At 39.5% G+C, this 23019-nt stretch overlaps 1 protein-coding gene and 1 long non-coding RNA gene across 3 annotated transcripts in view; one reads left to right on the top strand and one right to left on the bottom strand.

Annotated features, from left to right (window-relative positions):
• Positions 1-18061, bottom strand: part of LOC118547842 (uncharacterized) — a 28010-nt gene extending 9949 nt beyond the window's left edge. For both annotated transcript variants that reach the window (XR_013445598.1, XR_013445600.1), the window contains exon 1: positions 17938-18061. This is a non-coding gene — a long non-coding RNA (uncharacterized LOC118547842). The remainder of the gene's footprint in view (positions 1-17937) is intronic.
• HACD2 (3-hydroxyacyl-CoA dehydratase 2) overlaps positions 14226-23019 on the top strand; it is a 116269-nt gene continuing 107475 nt past the window's right edge. The window contains exons 1-2 of the mRNA XM_036111498.2: positions 14226-14395; positions 17286-17403. Coding sequence (XP_035967391.1) covers positions 14241-14395; positions 17286-17403 — 273 coding nt within the window. The 5' untranslated portion in view covers positions 14226-14240. The remainder of the gene's footprint in view (positions 14396-17285; positions 17404-23019) is intronic.

Below are 23019 nucleotides of genomic sequence, written 5' to 3'. Positions count from 1 at the left end.
TCAAGAGGTGCATGCTCTACCAACTGAATCAACCAGGCACCCCATTCTGTTTGTTTTTTAATTAATATTTGACCTATTAATGTGGCAAATTTTAAAACCTAGTTCTTCCTTAAACTATTAAATTCAGTTTCCAGATCTGATTTGGTAGATTTATAAATTTACCAAGATGTAATACTCACTTTTTTTTTTTAAACCTCTGACCTCCTTTACCCATTTCCCCCATTCCCCACCTTCAACTCTGGCAACCACCACTCTGTTCTCTGTATCTATGAGGTTGATTCCTCATAGATTTTTTTTTTTTTCCTTCAAGATTCCACATATAAGAGAAATCATACAGTATTTGTCTTTCTCCGTCTGACTTATTTCACTTAGCATAATGCCCTTGAGGTCTATCCACTTGTTGCAAATAGCAAGAATTCATTCATTTTTATGACGGAATAATATTCTGTTATTTATCTACAAAATAATTTCTTCATCTATTCATTCATCAGTGGACACTTCGGTTGTTTTCACAGCTTGGCTCTCATAAATAGTGCTGCAATGAACATAGTGTGCATAGATCTTCTCAAGTTAGTGTTTTTATTTTCTTCAGATAAATACCCAGAATTGGAATTGCTGAATCATATAGTTTAAATTTTTTGAGGAACCTCAAAAAATTTTTCCATAGTGGCTGCACCAGTTTCCATTCCGCCAATAGTACACAAGGGTTCCCTTTTCTTCATATCCTTCCCAACACTTATTTCTTGTCTTTTTCATAGCAGCCATTCTAACAGGTATGAGGTGAAATCTCACTATGGTTTTGCTTTGCATTTACCTGATGATTAATAATGTTGAGCTTCTTTTCATGTACGTATTGGCTATCTGTATGTCTTTTTTGGAAAAATGTCTATTCAGATTTTCTGCCCATTTTCTAATCAGATTATTTGGATTTTTGCTATTGAGTTATATGAGTTCTTTATATTTTTTGGATATCAACCCCTTACCAGATATATGATTTGCAAATATTTTCTCTCATTCGGTAGATTGTCTTTTTATTTAGTTGATGTTTTCCTTGGCGGAGCACAAGCTCTTTAGTTTAATGTAAACCCATTTATTTATTTTTTGCTTTTGTTTTGATGTCAGATTCAAAAAAATCATTGTTTTGGTAATACCTATGTCAAGGAGCTTACAGCCTATGTTTTTTTTCTAGTTTTATGGTTTCAGGTCTTATGTTTAATAGTCCTTACTCCATTTTGAGTTAATTTTTGTGTGTTGTGTAAGACAGTGGTCTAATTTCATTCTTTGTCTGTGGCAGTCCAGTTTTCCCAACACCATTTATTGAATTTTATTTCTTTTTCTTGCCTAATTGCTCTGACAAGAACTTCCAATACTATGTTGAATACAAGTGGAAAGAGTGGGCATCCTTGTCTTGTTCTCAATCTTACAGAAAAAGCTTTCAGCTTTTCACTGTTGAGAATGATTTTAGCTGTGGGCTTGTCATATTTGGCCTTTATTATATTGCAGTAACTTCTCCTATACCCACTTCACTGAGTTATCATAAATGGAAGTTGAATTTCATTACATGTTTTTTCTACGTCCATTGAAATGATTATGATTTTTACCCTGCATTTTATTAATATGGTGTATCACATTGACTGATTTGTGGATATGAACCAGGCTTACAGCCCTGAACAAAGCCCAGTTGAGGGGAATACTATCTTCTCAGCTGACTGAGTATGCTTTTTAACCAGACTTCACTGGGGCATAAGCCTGGAACTATAAGATACCCTGGTGATATTTCTTGTGACTGATGATCAAGTTAAGTCCCTTTCTGTAGTCACTATGTTTCCAACTCTAAAATCCAGTTTTGGGGCTTAAGTCCTAAATGTTCCTTTATTTCTGAAAGTCTGCACAACCTAAAAGATGATAGCTTACTTCTTTCATGACTTCAGTGGTTTTACATTCTTTACTTCTCCTTAGATATCTAAATCTTTCCCATCTACCTATATGGATACTCATAGCCAGTATTTTGAATCCTGAGGAGTCTTCAGGGTATTGAAACCTTTCTCGATTTGGCAGAATCCCAAAATGTTTTCTTTCTGGTAGGGCCACACTGCTATAGACATTAAAATTATATCCTACTGAATTCCGCATATCATGGACTTGTCTGATCATTCTAAGGTCATTCTAGTGACGAAGCACTTTACAGGAAGGCCCACATTAAACAGGCCCCACCTAGACACAAACTTGTTTTTAGTACCTTACTCTTAAATACAGACAAACAACCAAATACCATCAACCATTTGAGGTAAGTCTCTAACACAAAAGACAGGACAACAAACATTAAAAAGGACTTAAAAAAAATAAAGACTATACAGGAAGAGAAAAAAACAGTAATTAATATCTTCAAAAAATACAAGAAAATATTATATCCAAGGCACAAAGACAGGATGCTATTAATATTTTTTTAAAATTAAGACACTAGGTAAGATGATGGAGTAGGAAAATCCTAGCTCACCTTGACCCATGGATACAATGAGGTAACACCAACATCAGTGTAAGTAACCCAGAAAATGACCCAAAGACTGACAGAACATACTCCCCACAGCTAAATGTAGAGAAGAGGTCACACTGAAGAGGGTAGGAAGGATGGAGACATGGTCAGGAGCTAAAAAAACCCTTGGGAGTATCCATGGAAGGGAGGGATGCAGCCATCTGGAGAGGGAAAAGAAACAGACCCTCATACCAAGCACCCCAGGCATGGAGAAACTGCATGGGGAAGACAACTTCCCATAACATTTGGCTTTGAAAATCAGAGGGGCCTAATTTCGCAAGTTCTTACAATCAGCTTAACGCTTAGAACTATAAAAATCAACAGGCTGGTCTCTGGGAGACCCTGGAGAGCTGTAGGAAACTGAGTCCCCATCCTTAAAGAGACAGCATAACAAACAGTCCCAAGGAGATAGAGCAGAGAAAGAGCAGTTTGAAAAATGCCTGAGGTATTCCAGGAGGAGACTTATTTATTAATCTCAGAGCATGTGCTGGAGGGGCAGAGATCCTTAGGAGACTTCTCCAGGAACAAAAGAGCTGTTGGGTACCATTTCCCCCCACCAACCCCCAGCCTAGACACATGGACACCTGCAGGAACCAACACAGTGCCAACACTCTCCACCTAACTGGCTAACAGTGCCCCTGCCCCCATATTCTCTGTGGACAGACCCCCTCTCACCAGGCCTCAGCTCCAGGATCCCTCTCCCAACAAACCTTGCTCACACTGCACAGACACCCAGCCCTGGCATTCTCCTGCGGACCTGCCCCCTCCAATATGCCCTTGGCAGGAACCCATCCAAAACAGTGCCACAAGCCCAGCATTGTGCAAGCAGCCCTGATAAGAGCCAGCACCACTCCAATGTGACTCCTGCCCCAGGGACAGGGGCAGATAACCACACAGACAAGTTTGACTACAGCCCCAGCAGTGAGCTGAAAGAAGACATCTGGTCTGATTACAGGCCCAGCCCACCAAAGAAAGTTTCTCAAGGGACAACAAAGAGAAGGCACCCTGCAGTTCCTGGCTACCACATCTCTGGCAAACACATGATCTGATTCTTCTTTTTCTTTTTTTTTACATGCTCTGATTCAATTCAAGCCCAAGGCAGCCCTATATTGGCCCACTAACAACACAGGGACCAAATCCTGCCTAAAACAGGCAAAGAGAGCCATCACTGAGGACGGAACTGAAGGCAAAAGCTCAGCCACAACAGTAGGGTGCACACAACACACATAGGAGACACCCCTGAAGCTCCAGGTTCTGGTGAACACGGGACATTGCACTGCAGGGTACTACAGGACCTCTTCTTCACAAGGCCACTACTTTCAAGTGCAGGAAACATAGCTGACTTTCCTAACACAGAGAAACAGAGTTAGAAAAAAAAGAGGATACAGAGGAATATGTCCCAAATGAAAGAAGAGGAAAAAAGTCACGGCAAGAGAGCTAAACAAAATGGAGATAAGTAATATGTGTGATAGAGATTTTAAAGTAATGGTCATCAAGATATTCACTGGACTTAAGAAAAGAGTGGAGGACCTCAGTGAGACCCTCAACAAAGAGAAAACATAAAGAACAAATCAGAGATGAAGAACTCAATAATTGATATTAAAAATACACTAGACAGGATAGATAGTAGACTAGAGGAAGCAGAAGAACAGATCAGCAATCTGGAGGACAGAGTAATGCAAAGCAGTCAAGTTGAACAGGAGAGAGAAAAAATAATAATAAAAAATGAAATAGACTTAGGGAACTAAGTGACACCCCCAGGTATAATAACATTCGCATTATAGGGATCCCAGAAGGAGAAGAGAGAGAGAAAAGGGGGAAGAAAGTTTATTTGAAAAAATAATAGCTGAAAACTTCCTGAAACTGGAATCTGGGGGAAGGAAACAGAAATCCAGATCCAGGAGGTACAGAGAGCCCCCAACAAAATCAACCCAAGAAGGTCCACACCAAGACAGACAGTGATTAAAGTAGCAAAAAAATAGTGATAGAGAATTTTAAAAGCAAAAGAAGACAGTTACATACAAGGGAAACCCCACAAGGTTATCAGCTGATTTTTCAGCAGAAACTTCACAGGACAAAAGGGAGTCACATGATATATACAAAGAGCTGAAAGAAAAAAACACCTTGCATCCAAGGATGCTCTACCCAGCAAAGCTATCATTCAGAACAGAAGGAGAGATAAAGAGTTTCTCAGACAAACAAAAGTTAAATTCATGACCACTAAACCAGCCCTATAAGCAATGTTAAATTGGACTTTCCGAATAGAAAGGAAAGACCATAAGAAGGAGTAAAAAAAGTAGGAAGCATAAAAGAAGTAAAATTAAGTATACCTATAAAATCAGTCAAGGGATTCACAAAATAAAAGGAGGTACAGTATGACACAATATACCTAAAACATGGAGGGGAGAGGAGTAAAAATTTAGTGCTTTTAGCATGGGTTCAAACTTAAGTGACCATCAAATTAATATAGACTGCTATATACATAAGAAGTTATACATCAACCTAACGGTAACGACTAAACGAAAACTAACAATATACAAACAAACAAACAAAACAAAACAAAACAAAAAAAAAAGAGAAAGGAATCCAAGTATATCACTAAAGAAAGCCAGCAAGCCATGAGAGAAGAGAGCAAGAGAAGAAAAAAACAGAGAAGAACTATAAAAACAACCAAAAACCAAATAACAAATGACAATTAAGTACACACCTATCAATAATTACTTTGACTGTAAATGGACTAAAAGCTCCAATCAAAAGACATAAGGTGATGGAATGGATTAAAAAAAGCAAGACCCATTCATATGCTGCTTACGAGAGTCTCATTTGAGACCTAAAGACACATGAGAACTGAAAGTGAAGGGATGGAAAAGCATTATTATGCAAAGGGAATGAAAAGAAAGCTGGAGTAGCAATACTTATATCAGGCAAAATACACTTTAATACAAAGACTGTAACAAGAGACAAAAAAGGACATTATATAATCACAAAGAAAACAATCCAACAAGAAGATATAACGATAGTAACTATTTAGGCACCCAACATAGGAGCACCCAAGTACATAAAGCAGCTAATAACAAAAAGGAAGTAATCAATAGTAATACAATATTAGGAGGGGAGTTTAACACCCCCACTTACACACAATGGATAGATCACCCAAACAGAAAATCAGCAAGAAAACAGTGTCTTTGAATGACACACTGGACCAGATGGACTTAACAGATATATTCAGAACATTCCATCCTAAAAGAGCAGAATACATTCTTTGCAAGTGCACATGGAACATTTTCCAGAATAGATCACATATTAGGCCACAAAACAAGTCTCAACAAAATCAAAAAGACTGCAGTCATATCATGCGTCTTTTCTGATCACAACACTATGAAACTAGAAATTAACTTCAAGGAAAAAAATCTGGAAAGATCACAAATACATGGAGATTAAATATCATGCTACTAAACAATGAATGGGTCAACCAAGAAATAAAAGAGGAAATAAAAAAATACATGGAGACAAATTAAAATGAAAACACAATCGTCTAAAATCTTTGGGATGCAGCAAAAGTGGTTCTAAGAGGGAAGTTTATAGCAATACAGGCCTACCTCAAGAAGCAAGAAAAATCCCAAATAAAAACCTAACCTTACACCTAAAGGAACTAGAAAAAGAACAAACAAAACCCCAAACCAGCAGAAGGAAGGAAATAATAAAGATTAGAGCAGAAATAAACAAAATAGAAACTAAAAAAACTACAGAACAGATCAATGAAACCAGGAGCTGGTTCTTCGAAAAGATCAACAAAATTGATAAACCTTTAACCAAACTCATCCAAAAAAAATGCATAAATTCCTAGAAACATATAAGCCTCCAAAAACTGAATTACCAGCAATGAAATTGAATCAATAATCAAAAAATACCCAACAAACAAAAGTCCAGGACCCGATGGCTTGACAGGTGAATTGCACAAAATATTTTAAAAAGAGTTAATCCCCATTCTTCTCAAACTATTCCAAAAAATGGAAGAAGGAAAGCAGCCAAATTCATTCTATGAGGCCAGCATTGCCCTGATATGAAAAGCAGATAAAGATGCTACCAAAAGAGAGAACTACAGGCCAATATCTCTGATAAACATAGATGCAAAAATGCTCAACACTTTTATTCAACATATTACCAAAAGTCTTAGCTACAGCAATCAGACAACAAAAAGAAATTAAAGGCCTCCAGATCGGTAAGGAAGAAGTAAAACGTCCACTCTTTGCAGATGACATGATACTATATATAGAAAACCTTAAAGATTCCACCAAAAAACTGCTAGAACTGGTAAATGAATTCAGTAAAGTTGCAGGATACAAAATCAAAGTACAGAAGCCATTGCATTTCTATACACTAATAAGGAAGCAGCAAAAAGCAAAATTAAGAAAACAATCCCATTTACAATTGCACCAAAAATAAGAAAATACCTAGAAATAAATACAACCAAGGAGGTAAAAGTCCTGTACTCTGAAAACTATAAAATACTGATGAAAGAAATTTAAGATGACACAAAGAAATGGAAAGACATTCTGTGCTCATAGATTAGAAGAACAAATATTGTTAAAATGGCTATACTTCCCAAAACAATCTACAGATTTAATGCAATCCCTATCAAAGTACCAACAGCATTTTTCATAGAACTGGAAAAAATATCCTAAAACTTGTATAAAACCACAAAATACTGTGAAGAGCCAAAGCAATCTCAAAAAAGAAAAAAAAACAAAGCTAGAGGTATCACAATTCCAGATTTCAAGTTATATTACAAATGTGCCATAATCAAAACAGTAGGATACTGGCACAAAAATAGACACATAGATCAATGAATAGAATAGAATAAAAAGCCCAGAAATAAACCCACAATGTTATGGTCAATTGATCTTTGACAAAGGGGGCAAGAATATGCAATGGGAAAAAGACAGTCTCTTCAAAATGGTGGTGGGTAAACTGGACGGCTTCCAGCAAAATGAAACTGGACCACTTTCTTACACCACACATGAAAATAAATTCAAAATGAATTAAGTACCTGAAACCATAAAAACCCAAGAAGAGAGCACAGGCAGTAATTTCTCTATCAGCCCTAGCAACATTTTTCTAGATATGTCTCCTAAGGCAAGGGAAACAAAAGCAATAATAAACTATTGGGACTACATCAAAATAAAAAGCTTCTGCATAGCAAAAGAAACAATCAACTAAAAGGCAACTTATTGAATGGGAGAAGATATTTGCAAATGACGTATCTGATAAAGGGTTAGTACCTAAAATATGTAAAGAACTTATACAATTCAACACACAAAAAAATCCAATTAAAAAATGGGCAGAAGACATGCACAGACATTTCTCCAAAGAAGACATACAGCTGACCAACAGACACAAGAAAAGATTCTCAACATCACTAATCATCAGGGAAATGCAAATCAAAACCACAATGAGGTATCACCTCACATCTGTCAGAATGGCTAAAATCAGTAACACAAGAAACAAGTGTTGGCAAGGATGTGGAGAAAAAGGAACCCTTGTGCACTGTTGGTGTGAATGCAAGTTGGTGCGAAAGCCACCACTGTGGAAAACAGTATGGAGGTTCCTCAAAAAAATTAAAAATAGAAATACCATATGATCCAGTAATTCTGCTGCTGGGTATTTACCCAAGAATATGAAAACACTAATTCGAAAAGATATATGCAGCCCTATGTGTATTGCAGCATTACTATGGATAAAGAAGATGTGGGGTGTGTGTGTGTGATGGAATATTACTCAACCATAAAAAAGAACTAAATGTTGCCACTTGCAAGAACATGGATGGAGCTAACTGAAATAAGTCAGTCAGAGAAAAATATCATATGATTTCACTCATATGAGGAATTTAAGAAACAAAATATAAGAACTAAGGGGGAAAAAAAGAGACAAACCAAAAAATAGACTCTTCTATAGAGAACAAACTCATGGTTACCAGGGGGGAGGTGGGGGAGGTGGGTGAAGTAGGTGATGGGGATTAAGACTACACTTACCATGATGAGCAGTGAGTAATGCATAGAATTGTTGAATTACTGTTTTGTACACCTGAAACTAATATAACACTGTATGTTAACTACACTGGAATTAATTTTTTTTAAAAAAGAGAGAGAGAGAGAATGGTACACTACAAGGCAGGAGGAAGAAAAAGCCTGGCTGCCTTTCAATTCAATGACTGTGCACAATGTCTTGTCCCCAGTAAAAACATGGCCCCGTGAATTCCACAGATCTTAACTACTCATATTTCTTTTTCCTCCCTCCTGTGGGGGCCATATGTGTTTATTGCTCATATTCCCTGTGATAGATGTCTTCCATTTCTGGCCATCCAGTTCTAAACACACTATTTGGAGGGAATTTCAAGAAAGAAGCTCAAGTGTAGGCAAATAGCCCCTTACCCAGGAATAAAGTCTCTAGAATTTGGGCATGTGACCCTCCAATCAGATGCTTCTAAGACCCTGACCCCGTAGTAACACAGAGAAGCAAATGGCAGTTTTGAATCTTTCAGGGGTAGTAAAGGAACCAGTAATGGCAGCATTCAATGTCCAGGGGTAGCCAGGCCAATGACAGCTGGATAACCACCAGATTCTTCCTATGTATTGATCTGGTCTCTCTTTTTGGCTGCCTAATTTCCCATGGCTTCCTGTCCATGTTCCAAACCTCATTCATCAGCTTTTCCATTAATTTTATGAGCTATCCACTGACCTTACAATACGTTCCTTTCTCTCTAATTAACCTAAGTTGGTCTCCATTGTGTAGGAACCTGGAAATGAACCTGGAAACATTCCCCTTTGTGTAGAAGTCGCCTTTTCTATGAAGATAAAAAGATGAGGGAGAGGGTTGCCTCCTAATCAATTGCCCCTAAGTCAGGTGGCCAGCTCTAATCCAGAAGAATCCATTATTGTGATTTTGGTGGTAATCATTTCTTTGCTTTTCTTTATAGTTTTACCACCTATGTATATATCCCCCCCACAAAATGTAGTTTCATTTAGCTTGATTTTGAACTTTAGTTGAATCATACTGTATACATTCTTTTGTGCTTACTTCTTTCACTCAATATTATGTTTATGGGATTCATCCAAGTTGTCAAGTAGAGCTCCAATTTGTTCATTTGCATGGCTGTAAGGTAACCCACTGTAAGAACATCTCAGGACTTATTTATTTATTCCACTGTGTGTTAAGATGTTGTGTTGTATCAGTGTGGGGCTATAATAAACAAAACTGCTTTAAATATTCTGATATATGTATTCTAGGGGCATTCAAGGCATCTACTTGGCAGTAGAATATCAATCATGGGTTATGTGTACCTTTGACTTTCCTAGATAATGCCAAACCATTTTCTGAAGTGAACACACCAACACCACCAGCAGGCTTCAGGAGTTTCTGCTGCACGATGTTCTCGCCAACAACTGGTGGTGTCAAACGGTTTCATTTTAGCCACCCTGGAGGATGGCTCATAGTATCTCACTGCAGTTATAATTTTCATTTCCCTGATTAACAGTGAAGTTGAGGATATTTGCATATGTTTATTGGTCATATTTTTTCTTTGGTAAAGTCCCTATTTAAGTCTTTTGCCCATTTTTTTCAAGGAGTTTTCATATGTTGTGAAGGCTAGTCCTTTATTAATTATGCGTGTGGTAAATATAGTCTCCCACTCTGTACTTCGTGGGGTTTTCTGTTAATTTTATGCTATCTTTTGATGAACAGAAGTTCTTTATTTTAATCTTGTCAAATGTATCAGTCTTTTCATTTATAGTTGGTACTTTCTATATCTTGTTTTAAAATTCTCTACCTTTGAAGTCATAAAGATATTCTCCTATATTACTTTCTAAAAGCTTTAAATGTTGTCTTTCACATTAAGCCTAGAAATGATTTTTGTGTGTGCTGTGAGGAAGGGAATTTTTTTTCCCATATGGATATCCAACTGTCCCAGCAGCATTTATTGAAAAGCCCATCTTTTCTCTACAGCATCTCTATCATACACGAAGTGTCTATATATGTTTGGGTCTATTCTTAGGCTCTCTATTCTGCTCCATCAGCCTATTTGCCATTCCTATACTAATACTATACTGTCTTATTTACTATAATATACAATAATTCTTGATCTATTATAGATCAAATTCTCCCAATATCTTGACAAATTTTGGACCTTTACACTTCTATGTAAAATTTTAATTTCTTTATCAAGTTCCACAAAAACTAAAATGAACAAACAACAACCACCTGATGAAATTCTGATTTGCGATCACATGCAATTTATAAATTAATTTAGGGAGAACTATCACCTTTACCATATGGAGTCTTTCAATTAATATCTTGTAACAGCGCTCCAACCAGTTTTAAGGATTCACTTACTTCAAGCTTATGCACTCCTTGCTTGCTGACCTAAGTCCCTTGGCAGAACTAACTTACTTTCCTTGAGTTTTGCAGACCACTGGCCTTGAGGAGTGAAGGACCAAACTTTGCCAGAAGATAAGACCTGATTACGTTCTAAAGCAGCTACCGCTGATGCCAGCAAGTCTGTTCAGGGTCATGTTGACATAGAACTAACTGCCTGGGCACCTGCTTCTCCTGCAGATAGCCTCCCTCCCTTTTCTCATGCCTTCTCCTTTAAATCCCTCCAGCTTCGCCTAGACACTGATGAATGGTCTTTGAGATGTTAGGCCACCATCTTCCCAGTTTGCCAGCTTCCTGAGTAAAGTAAACTTTCCTCTCCCACCATCACTTGTCTCAAGTATTGATTTTCAAGTGCCAAGCAGCTGAACCTGAGTTCAGAACCAGTTCTCTGTCCGGTAACAAACTCAGGATCCCTCCACTTATTTTAGGTCTTCCTTAATGTCACTCAATAATGTTTTATTCTCTACATAGAATTGGAATATTAGCACAGAGGCCATGTAATTATGTACACATGTTTAAAATTCTTACGTTTTCCTGATGAACAGCATCTTTCATCATGATTATCTCTAGCAATGTTTTTTGATTGATATTGATAGAGATGTATTAGCTCTAGTTTCCAATTGCTGCTGTTACAAATTTCCACAAGCTTAGTGGCTTAAAACAATATAAATATATTATTTTACAATTCTGTAGGTCAGAAGTCTGATATAGGTCTCACTGGGCTAAAATCAGATGTTGGCAAGGCTGCATTCCTTGCTAGAGAGAAAATCCATTTCCTTATGTTTGCCAGATTCTAGAAGCCCCTTGCCTCCTCTTCAAAGCCAGAAACATTGCATCTCTTTGCCTTTCTTCTACAGTCACTTCCCCTTTTGACTGATTCTTTTTCTGCCTCCCTCTTGTGATTACATTGAGCCCACTCAGATAATCCAAGCTAATCTCTGTATCGCAAGCTTCTTGATTTAATCACACCTGCAGAATCCCTTTGCCAAGGAAAATAACACCTTAATCTAAGTGTTTGTGTCCCCCCCCCAAAATTCACATGTTGAAACCCTGATCCCTAACATCCTGGTACTTTGAGATGGGGCCTTTGGGATGTGATTAGAAATGGGATTAGGACCCTTATAAAAGAGGCCTTAGAGATCTCGCTCGGTTAGTTTTTCAGTCCTAGCCCTGGTACTAGTGGTTGCCCTCAGAGAAATCCTGGCTTTGGCTTTTGCTAACTGATCACTGTTCTAATTTCAATTTACTGTTCTTAACCATCACCAACAGAAGCCCTCTCCCCACTTCCAGTTCCCCCTTTGGAGATCCCTTACTTTCCTGCAAACTTAATAATGGTTTAAAAATAACATCATTTTTCTCAAGTCTTTGGGGGTTTTCTTGCTTGCCTTTTTTTTTTTTTTTTTGGCAATGGAATGTGGTAGACTGTATAATGGCCCCCCACATAGGTCCCTATTCTAATCCCCAGTATGTTACTTATATGGCAAAAGGGGCTGGGCAGGTGTGATGAAGTTAAGGCTCTTGCTATGGGGAAATTTATCCCAGAATATCTGGTTGAACCCAATGTAATCACAAAGGTTGTTTGTTATAAGAAAGCAGGTGGAAATTCAGAGAGGGCAAATTGAAGTGATGCAACTTGTGAGCCAAGGAATGCCAGCAACTTCTAGAAGCTGGAGGAAGTAAGGAATGGATTCTCCCTTGGAGCCTCCAGAAGGAACAGTTTTGCCTGCACCTGGTCTAAATCTAACTGATTACTCAACCTCTCCACTTGGATGTCTAATGTAAATTTCAAATTCAACACGTAAAAAACAAAATTTCTGATTTCTGCTTTCAAAATACTTTCTTCTACAATTCAGTTCTTCCAAGTTGCTCACAATGTCTCCTTTACCACATACTCCACAAATCTTATCAGCTCTTTTAAAATATGTCCAGAATTCAATTAGGTTTCCATCATCTCAATCACAACCACTCTGGCCTAAACCAACACTATGGCCTGGATTACTGCAATAACTTCCTAACTGATAACACCTTTCACCAACTAATATAGATTTATTTTCCACCAGCTCCCTCTATATGGTCTCTGGGAGACAGAACACTTTGTCTCTCATTCAGTGCCAGGAACCCCAGTGCAACCTCACAGACGGTCCACTTCCTAGAATGGATACTTTATACCACTACGTATACAGCAATTCGTTTAAGATGTCTGTGCGAAAATTAGCTGCAGGAGCGTTTTACAAATTAAAAAAAAAACAACACCAGAACAAAGCAGTTAATGAGGGAGAGGGATCAGCTGGCTGAGGCAGTTTCCATAAGCCTTCCCTGTTTACCTCAGCTGACAGGTTTTCCGTTTAAGCCAAAGAGGGCAAAGACACTCCTGGCGCTTTTTTTTTTTTTTTTTTTTGACCACTTTTGACCACTGTGGGTGGAGAGTTTCTCGCTCCACTCGGCACCTCATCCTTAGCTGACCGCCTAATCCCAAGACCTCGTCCTGCCTTGGCAACAGGTGAGCCCACGTGGCTTCGGGCTGGAAGATGCGCTTGAACCTTCCAGAGCCTCACAAACGACATTGGATCCTGGACCACACGTACGATTTTAATCAGACAGAAAAAGGGGCACACTTCTCGTTCACCTTCTCCACTGTACTAGTAACTTAAAATTTAAAAGCCAGGGAAGAAACCTTCTAAGACTGAACCTTCAACCTGGCTGCTTGTGCAGGAGCCGAGAGCACCCGCTAGAAAGCGTAATCCTCGCCGGACTCTGGGGTTGATGGGAAGCGATATCGGCGTTAAGTACCCTGACCCAAAATGGCAGGTTATTCGATCACGCGCATAGCGATAAAGCTAGAGCCACTGTAAGAAGTAAGATGAGAAGGGAGAACGAAAGCAGCATTTTCTTGCTCCATCATGAAGGCAGAGTTTATAAGGAGAAAAAAAGCCAAGGACGACGAAGCACCCAGGTGTTAGGAACTGCGGGACTACCGAGGTAGGCCAAAGACGACTCTGACCTAATCCAAGATGGCGCCAGAGAGTATGACCCGGAGCGGAAAGAGGCGGTGATTACCGTGATCCAAGATGGCGCTGGCGTTTGAAGCAAGCCGAGAGGCGGGGAGCGCCAGGAGTGTCTTTGCCCTCTTTCAAGATGGCGGCCGCCGTGGGCGCTGTCTCTGGCTCCGCCCCGCGGCCTCGGCCCCGCCTCTCCCTCGTCCCTCCCTCCGCCCCCTCGCAGTGCCTTGTCCGGGCGGTGGTGTTCGCGCAAGGAGAGCGTGCTCCGGGCACTTGACATGGCGGCAGCGGCGGCTACTGCGGCGACGAAGGGGAATGGGGGCGGGGGGGTCCGGGCCGGGGCCGGGGAAGCTGGCGGCGCGCGGAAAAAGAAGGGTCCAGGGCCTCTGGCCACGGCGTATCTGGTCATCTACAATGTGGTGATGACGGCGGGGTGAGGCCGGGACTCGGGGAGGCGGGGAGCAAGCCGGGCCGGGAAGGGGGCTTTGCGGCCGGCGGAGCGGCCGGGCCCGCGCGCAGGGCAGCCCGGGCGGCGGGTGTCAGGGTCCGGGCTCCGGGGCACTGAGGGCAGCCTAGTCGGCCCAGGTGCCTGCCCGGGACTCCCGCCTGGGCGAGGGGCCGAGCAAGTTCTCAGGCTGGGTGTGCCCGAGCTGGAGTTCCCGAGCTCCAGGGCGGCACGGGGAAAGCCGCCCTGGCCCTGGTCCCAAGGGCCTTGGGAGGACGGGTGGGCTGGTCAGGGGTCAGTCCGGGGGGGTGCGGCGTGCCGGCTATCCTGCAGCGCCGAGGAGAGCCCCGGCGGCAAGTCACGAATGCGAGCCATTTCCCCCAAGGGGAGTAGAGGGAGCTGTGGCTGCAGAGTGACCATTAAATATTTAGGCGGCTGTTTTCAAAATCCAGACTGAGCTTTAATCTGAAAGGTAATGGAAAAGCGTTCAAAGTTTTTGACCAGTGACATAAGTAGAGCTGTGCTTTAAATGAGTTGAGACTTTCTAGAATGGATTGGGGTAGGGAAGGTGGAAGGCAGAGTTATTGGGGATGAGGGGAATATACCCTCTAAACAGGTTTTACCTCCTCTTGTTTCTCCCTCATTTTATTTTATTTTTTAATGTTTTATTTATTTATTCATGAGAGTCAGAGAGAGAGAGAGAGAGAGAGAGAGAGAAAGAGAGGCAGAGGCAGAGGGAGAAGCAGGCTCCCCGCCTAGCAGGGAGCCCGATGCGGGACTCGATCCTAGGACCCTGGGATCATGACCTGAGCCGAAGGCAGACGCTTAACCATCTGAGCCACTCAGGCGCCCTGTTTCTCCCTCATTTTAGTCCATCCCTTGTCACAGCAGGTTTTTAGTTCTAGTTCTGACACTATCTGTGTGACCTTGGATAAATCACTTTGCTTTTCTTGTCCTCCGTTTTTCATCTGTAAAACTAAAGAGTTTGGATTAGGTGATCTCCAGGGTTCCTCCAGTTCTTTGATCCCATAGTTTTGGTGCTGAGGATCACAGGATCAGACTATTTGTTCTGTTTTGTTTTGTTTTTAAGATTTTATTTTTAGGTAATCTCTACACCCAATGTGGGGCTCCAACGTACAACCCAGAGATCAGTAGTCGCTTGCTCTTCCGACTGAGCCAGCCAGGCGCCCCTGTTGTGTATTTTTGAATTGTATTCATCTGTGAAAGATTTTCCCCTAACATTTTATTATGAAAATTTTCAAAGATGCAGAAAAGTTTAAAGAACTGTAGGGTGAACTTCTAGTTTTATTTATTTTTAAAATAGGTACTACATTGGCAGGTGCATAATTCAAAATATACCCGAGAGCATACTGTGAAACTCTTCCCTCTCACCCTTCCCTTCCACCCAGAACCCCTCCCCGGAGGTGCTAATTTTGTGATTGCCTCAGATGCTGATGAAAGCAAATATGTACACACACTCCCTTTTTAACACAAATGCTAATGTCACATTAGCATTTCAGCACCTTGCATTCTTCACACACATATATAGGGAGGATTGTAGACTTGATTGCTTCATTAGAAATGGCTGGTGTTGAAACTTAGGTTCAGAGAGGTTGTGACTTTCTTGACTAGCTTGAGATCACTGAACTTGTTAATAATAGATCTGGGTCTAGAGCCTATTTCTCTTGATTCACAGGCCAGTGGAGAAATAATACAGATACAAGTTTTTTTATTGCATAAATGGTCAGAGAGTGATTTTTAAAAGAACATTTCAGGAGTTTGTACTTGTAGGCAAGGCCATTAACAAGAGCGTTGGACTGGAGAGAGATTTTAAGGTACACTGGGGAAGAAGGAAGCCTTTATTCCTGGGTGATGGAGGATGGGGAGTGGTGTCTTAAGCCAAGAAAAGAAATTGGGATTTTGCGAAGAAAGTAGTCTTTTTTTTTTTTTTTTTTTTTTTTTTTTGGTAGGTTGCTAATGCTGGGACAGTTATACCATTAAGGAATTCATTTCTTTTACAAATTCTTATTTGACACCTTTGATAGTTTCTGGAAGTAACATAGACCATATATCCCATTGCCTAGTTAGGATTGTACATTTATTTAGGTGAATCTATTACTGCTTTCAAGGAGACATACCTTAATAATAAAGGTCCATTTGTTTCACCATGGAACTTAACAAAAAATTACAGGACCTGAGAAATTCATTTTTGAGAAGGACAGAACAGAAATATAACATTCTCAGTGATATGCCTAAGTGTTTCCCTGTTTTGTGTTTTGTATTGATCTGGCCTTTTTTTACTGAATTGATTTTGGGAGATTCGGCTAAAAAAATCTTTCTTTCTTTAAAAAACCAACCTTTTCTTATTTCATTTGCAATTTTAAAAGAGTAGGGTATGGGTGTGTTTCTGTGAGATACTTGTGAAAACAGGTTAAAACATCTTTCCTCCACCCGGGTTGTTATTATTACAGACCCTTTGACTGCACAGGCCATTTAAAATTTTCCTTTAACAGCTTTTTTCTCTTGTCTTAGATTTCTGGCACTTAATTTAGCTGCTCAAGGACCAATTTAGCTTATTCTCTTCATTTTGGCCTTGTTCTCAACAGGCAAGTTTGCCAAAAAGCTGAGCTCCAGATGGGTGAGGTGCCACTGTGTTTTTGCAGAGCAGAGCACTCTTGGTTGGGTGCTGTTGGTGCAACATTTCTGTGCATTACAGCTTGGCATTTGAGGGCCATAGTTGATAAATCCGGGCTACTAATTCCTGAGGTCACCTTTAGCAATACCTGTTGTCGCCAAATTTTCTGTTACCCCCCAGTCCTACTTACCTTTTTTTTTTTTTTTTTTTTTTCCTGATTGCTCTTTTTCCTCTTTCTCATAGGTGGCTGGTTATAGCAGTTGGTCTGGTCAGAGCATACCTGGCTAAGGGTAGCTATCATAGCCTTTATTATTCCATTGAAAAGCCTTTGAAATTCTTCCAAACTGGAGCCTTACTGGAGGTAGGTCCTGAGATTTGTTGTTCTTACTGGTTTCTATTGTTAAAAATTTGAAAACTTGCCTCATAGCATACTATAATGTTGATGACTAGATTATCTTTTTGTCCGTCTAGATAAGGTAAAATCTCATTTAATTTATATTACTTGGAATATATTTTACATTCAGCTTCTATTGAAAATCAAATGAAACAAGCTTAAAATAGGATTTTTTTTTTAAATTCTAGGGAAATTGTAGGAAAGTGTTAGCAAACTCAGATACTTTCAGCAGCCAGCTTATGATGGAAACAGTGAAGCTGGTGAGTGTAGGATGTCAGACATGGTAGATACAAGAAACAGTAGAGCCTGTCTACATGCATCAAAAAATTTTTCTTAAATAAACGTTCATTAGTTTCCCTGTATTAAGAGTAACATATCTAGTCCTGTCTCCTGAGGTCAGTATATGTTAGCATTTTTGAGTTGCAAGTGACAAAGTATTTTGAACAAAAAAGGAATTTACTGGCTTTATAGTTGATAAAGATTGATAAAGGGTTAACTTACCAAATCAAAGGAACCAGCTCAGGAATGAGACCCAAGGATTTGACATTGCCAGACTCTTTCCATCTCTCATCTCTGTTTATGTCTGTTTCTCTTTGAATGTTGGTCTTAGGCTCTCCTACTGCAGACTGCCTTCTCCATATGGTAGGAAAGGGGGGAGGAGTTATTTTTCTCAGCATCTGTGTCACAGTTCTAGGGAAGGGTTCTGATTGGCCTTACTTAGACCAGTCACCCTTGCCTGTGATGTGAGATAGTTGATTAGCCGCGTGTAGGACATATGCCCATCCTTGTGGCCAAGGGACTATAGGCTTTGTTAATGGAAAAGGAGGAATTGGGTAGCCTTGGGCACACAGAATCAATAGCAACTATAGTTCATAATGGTAAAAAACCTTCAGGTTGCAGCAAAAATCTGGTGTTCAGTTTCATTTCACTTAGCCTCCAGGGCAAGCCCATCATGACATTTGGAAGGGTATTACCTTTTACCTCTAGGAAATGACATGTAACACCTTAACCTCTCACCTTCACATTTGAAACAGAAAGTTGTAGTTTTCCTTTTTTTGTTTTTCTCTCAGAAAGCAGAGGTTTCAAAACTGTCCATATTTACACATTTTAGGCAGATGGTATGGGGAAGTGAGCTTCCAGGTGCGAATCGAGGACCCATATTCTAACTATGCTGGTTTTATCAATTCTGTGAATTTGAGCAAGTCATTTATCTCTAGTCCACCCTTTCTTCTCATTTGTGAAATAATTAGGTTAAAGTAGATTTCCAAAGCCCCTTCCTGCCTGATGGGAGGAAGTCTGAGAAAACTTCAGCAAATCCTTGTGTGGGCCATTTGTTAAACTTAGAGTTTTGAATTTTTTTTGGAAGGTGCCAATAGTAAGTAAATAGTACTTTGCCTCTCAGAGCTTTGACCAGCACAGTTCTCTCCAGCTATAGAGAAGCAAGTTTGGGGCCAGGCCATGAGAAACTGCCCCAGTGCTTGACATGGTATACAGTTGTACCCGATAGGAATTCTTCAGTGATTTAAAGGGGTTCTATCTCTCTAAGCCTTTGTAATATTAGAAGTATAATTTCTTAAATTTCAGTATGTCTTAGGGAAGGTAGTGACATTAATATGTTTTACAAAATCAACTCAGGAACCAAATCTTAACACTTTGAAGGATTAGCCCATTTATCCCTATAGAATTTTTAACAGGGATTTAAGAAAACATTTTGGATTTTTGGTTTTATCTCTGTTATCCCCACTCAGAACCAATTAGGTGACAAATACTGGATTTGATTTTGGGAAAAGGACTTTGCAAAATGAAGTGAGGACTCCCAGGAATAGCAGGGAATTAGCTTTGCAGTTGTCAGTCATGGCAATAGACCCCTCAGCCTGGGGCAAGAGAGCAGACTTATGAAAACTGCATCTCCTGAGTTGTCCGTTAAGGAAGATTTCATGCCTCCGCAACCTATATCATATAATAATTACATGTGCACAGTGTCATTGAATTACAGATTAGTTATCCTTCTGGGAATTATTCATGTTTGACAGTATATCTTGTTTGCAAGAGGAGAAAAGGAGAGAATGATTCCAGGGAGGTTATTCATTTATGTCTCTGTATGTTCAGTGTCATTATACCTTTTTTTTTTATTGAAGTATAATTAACATACAGTGTTAATAGTTTAAGGTGTGAAATATAATAATTCAGCAGTTCTGTACGTTACTCAGTGCTCATCAAGATAAGTGTACTCTTAATCTCCTTTATCTGTTTCACCATCTCCTGCCACCACCAGTTTTTATTTTGTATTTAAGAGTCTTTTGGGTTTTTTTTTATTTCCCAACATTCTGTGTCTTTGATTTGTATTTTCTGTCTTTTTTGCATTTTTTTGCCTTGTTTTAAATTATAATTCTAATACAGTTAACATACAATGTTGTATTAGTTTCAGGTGTACAGTATAATAGTTCAACAATTCTGTATAATACTTAGTACTCATCATGATAAGTATGCTCTTAATCCCCATCATAACCACCGGTTTGTTCTCTACAGATAAAAGTATGTTTTTTTATTTGTCTTTTTTTTTCTTTGTTTGGTTTCTTAAATCCCATGTATGAATGAAATCCTATGGTACTTATCTTTCTCTGACTTAGTTTACTTAGCATAATACTCGCTAGAATCATTCATGTTGTTGCAGATGGCAAGATCTCTTTTTTATGGCTGAGTAATATTCTGTTTATATATATGTGTGTGTGTATGTCACGTCATTTTATATGTATACCACCATAAATGAGGTTACTTGTATTTCTGTATGCTGAATTTTTTTTTTTAAGATTTTATTTACTTATTTATTTGAGAGCACGAGGACATGAGCTAGGGGAGGGGCAGAGGGACAGGGAGAGGGACAAGCAGACTCCCTGCTGAGCGCAGAGCCTGATGAGGAGCTTGATTCCAGGACCCTGAGATCATGACCTGAGCCAAAGTCAGACACTTAACGGAGTGAGCCACCCAGGCACCCCTGAATGTTATTTGCTAGTAGGTTTTGTGGGAGTTTGCTTAAAAAACAAATAGAAATTACTTGTTGTTTGCAAGAAACTTCAAATTTTCTTAGGAAAATATAACACTGTGCTTTTCAAAAGATTTAACATTTACCAGGCAAGCGCAAATGGGATGGATTAGTATAATAAAATAGGTGATTCCACTTCTGAGGAAATTAATGTTTTGCAAAATGGGTGCAAAGATATATTGAGTCAGTGATACAATAATATAGCTTTTTTGTTTTTTTGTTTTGTTTTGTTTTTTTTTAAAGGACAATACCTTTTTTTTTTTTTTTTAATTTTGTTTATTTATTTGAGAGAGAGAGAGAGAATGAGAGAGAGCACATGAGAGGGGGGAGGGTCAGAGGGAGAAGCAGACTCCCTGCCAAGCAGGGAGCCCGATGTGGGACTCGATCCAGGGACTCTAGGATCATGACCTGAGCCGAAGGCAGTCGCTTAACCAACTGAGCCACCCAGGCACCCAATAATATAGCTTTTTTATAATGTGGACACAAATCCTAATTTTTTTTTATATACTCATTGGAGAATGTCTTGAGTGTATTTTATAGATAATTTTGCAAGTTACTCCACAGGTGATCATTTGATTAAGTATGTATTTGAGTTGTTGTAATGTGTGCAATGGAGGTTGAGCCCTTGCTAATAAAGAGCTTAAAATCTTATTGGGTAGATGATTATACTAGGGCTCTTGGCTGGAGATTACAGAAGCCTCCTTAACCAACTTGAACAGTAAGGGGACTTTATTGTAAGTTTATAGGATGTCCCATGGAGTCCAAGGACAGGGATGCAGACTGCAGGGAACTCAGGGATTCCTGCTCCATCTCTTACCTCTGCTATTCTCAGTTTCTTTGTCTCTGATTCTTTCTTCTCTTCTGGCACACTGGTTTTCTTGGTTTCTTAGTCTACATGGCAAAAAATGGTAATAGCCAAAGCTCCTGAGATTTACTCCTAGAATCAAGAGATCAGCTAGTTGGAAATAGAATCCTATTCCCAATTCCACATTTCCAGTGAAGCGCCTAATTTGTCCATCTTAAATCAGGTTCTCATTCCTGCACCAGTCACCTGGTAACAGGAGCAAGGTCACATTAACCATATAGAAGTTGGAGGGAAGGGGTAATGTCTAGAAAAAGGGGTACTAGGTGGAAAGCCCAGTAAGTATTTATCAAAGTACTGAAAATACAACAAACATCATAAGGTACAAAGTGATTTGTAAATTGACAGAAAATAAAATATACTGATAATCTTGTAAGCCAAGAGGTGAATGTATGAATAAATATGGTGTGTCTTGAGTTGAATCTTGAGTAATCTTGAAAGCTAATTCACATAGGTAGCAAAAAATATATTTTTAAAATGTCATTCATGGATGAACAAATTTCCGTACCATAAAGTTAGTGAATTACTGATACATGTTATGACACAAATGAATCTTGAAAACATTGTGTTATGTGAAAGAAGCCAGACACAAAGCACTACACACTGTACGATTCTATTTATGTGAAATGTCCAGAGAGGCAAATCCATAGAGACAGAAAGTAGATTAGTGGTTGCCAGCAGCTGTGGGGAGGAGAGAATGGGGAGTGACTGCTAAAGGGTACAGGGTTTCTTCTTAAGATGATGACAGTATTCTGGAATTAGTGGTGATGATTGCAACCTTGCAAACAAACTAAAGACCACTGAATTGTACACTTTAAATGGGTGACTTTAGTGGTATCTAAATTACATCTCAGTTTTTAAAAAATTCTTCTATAATGAGCTGTGGATAAGTTTTCTTCATCTTTTTTTTTTTATCTGTGATATTCATTGATAAGGATAAGTTATTTTTCCAGCTTTGTTAGAGTTGAGTTAAAGATTAGAATTTAGAAGGGATACCTGGGTGGCTCAGTTGGTTAAGTGTCTGCTTTTGGCTCAGGTCATGATCCTAGGGTCCTGGGATCGAGCCCCGCATCGGGCTCCTTGCTTGGTGAGGAGCCTGCTTTTCCCTCTGCCTCTGCTGCTCCCCCTACATGTGCTCACTCTCTTTCGCTCTCTCTCTGACAAATAAATAAAATCTTTAAGAGAAAAAAAAGATTAGAATTTAGTAGATTGATGTTATATTATGACAGTTTAAAATTATTTCTGAGAGGGGCATCTGGATGGCTCAGTCAGTTGAGGGTCCAACTCTTGATTTTGGCTCAGGTCATGATCTCAGGGTCGTGGGATCAAGCCCTACGTTGGACTCCATGCTCAGCGGGGGAGTCTACTTGAGATTCTCTCTTTCCCTCTCCCTCTGCCTCTCCCCTGACCCCTGCTCTCTCGCTGTCTCTCTAAAATAAATAAATAAATCTTTAAAGAAAAAGAAAAAAAATTATTTCTGAGAGAATCTGGATTTAGTTAACATAAGACTGTAATTATAGCAAAGACACTTTAAATACTCATGATTGGATATTCCTCAGTGAGCGGCACTGTGATTCCATGGTTTAAGGACTGCTCTGCAAAGACGTTAATTGTTGAGACTGATACAGACCATCTTCAACATATGTACATTGCTATATGTCTCACTTAACCAACCAGT

This window comes from Halichoerus grypus, chromosome 1 (assembly GCF_964656455.1).
Source record: "Halichoerus grypus chromosome 1, mHalGry1.hap1.1, whole genome shotgun sequence".
Lineage (NCBI taxonomy): Eukaryota > Metazoa > Chordata > Mammalia > Carnivora > Phocidae > Halichoerus > Halichoerus grypus.
This window is presented reverse-complemented; position numbering and strand designations above follow the sequence as displayed.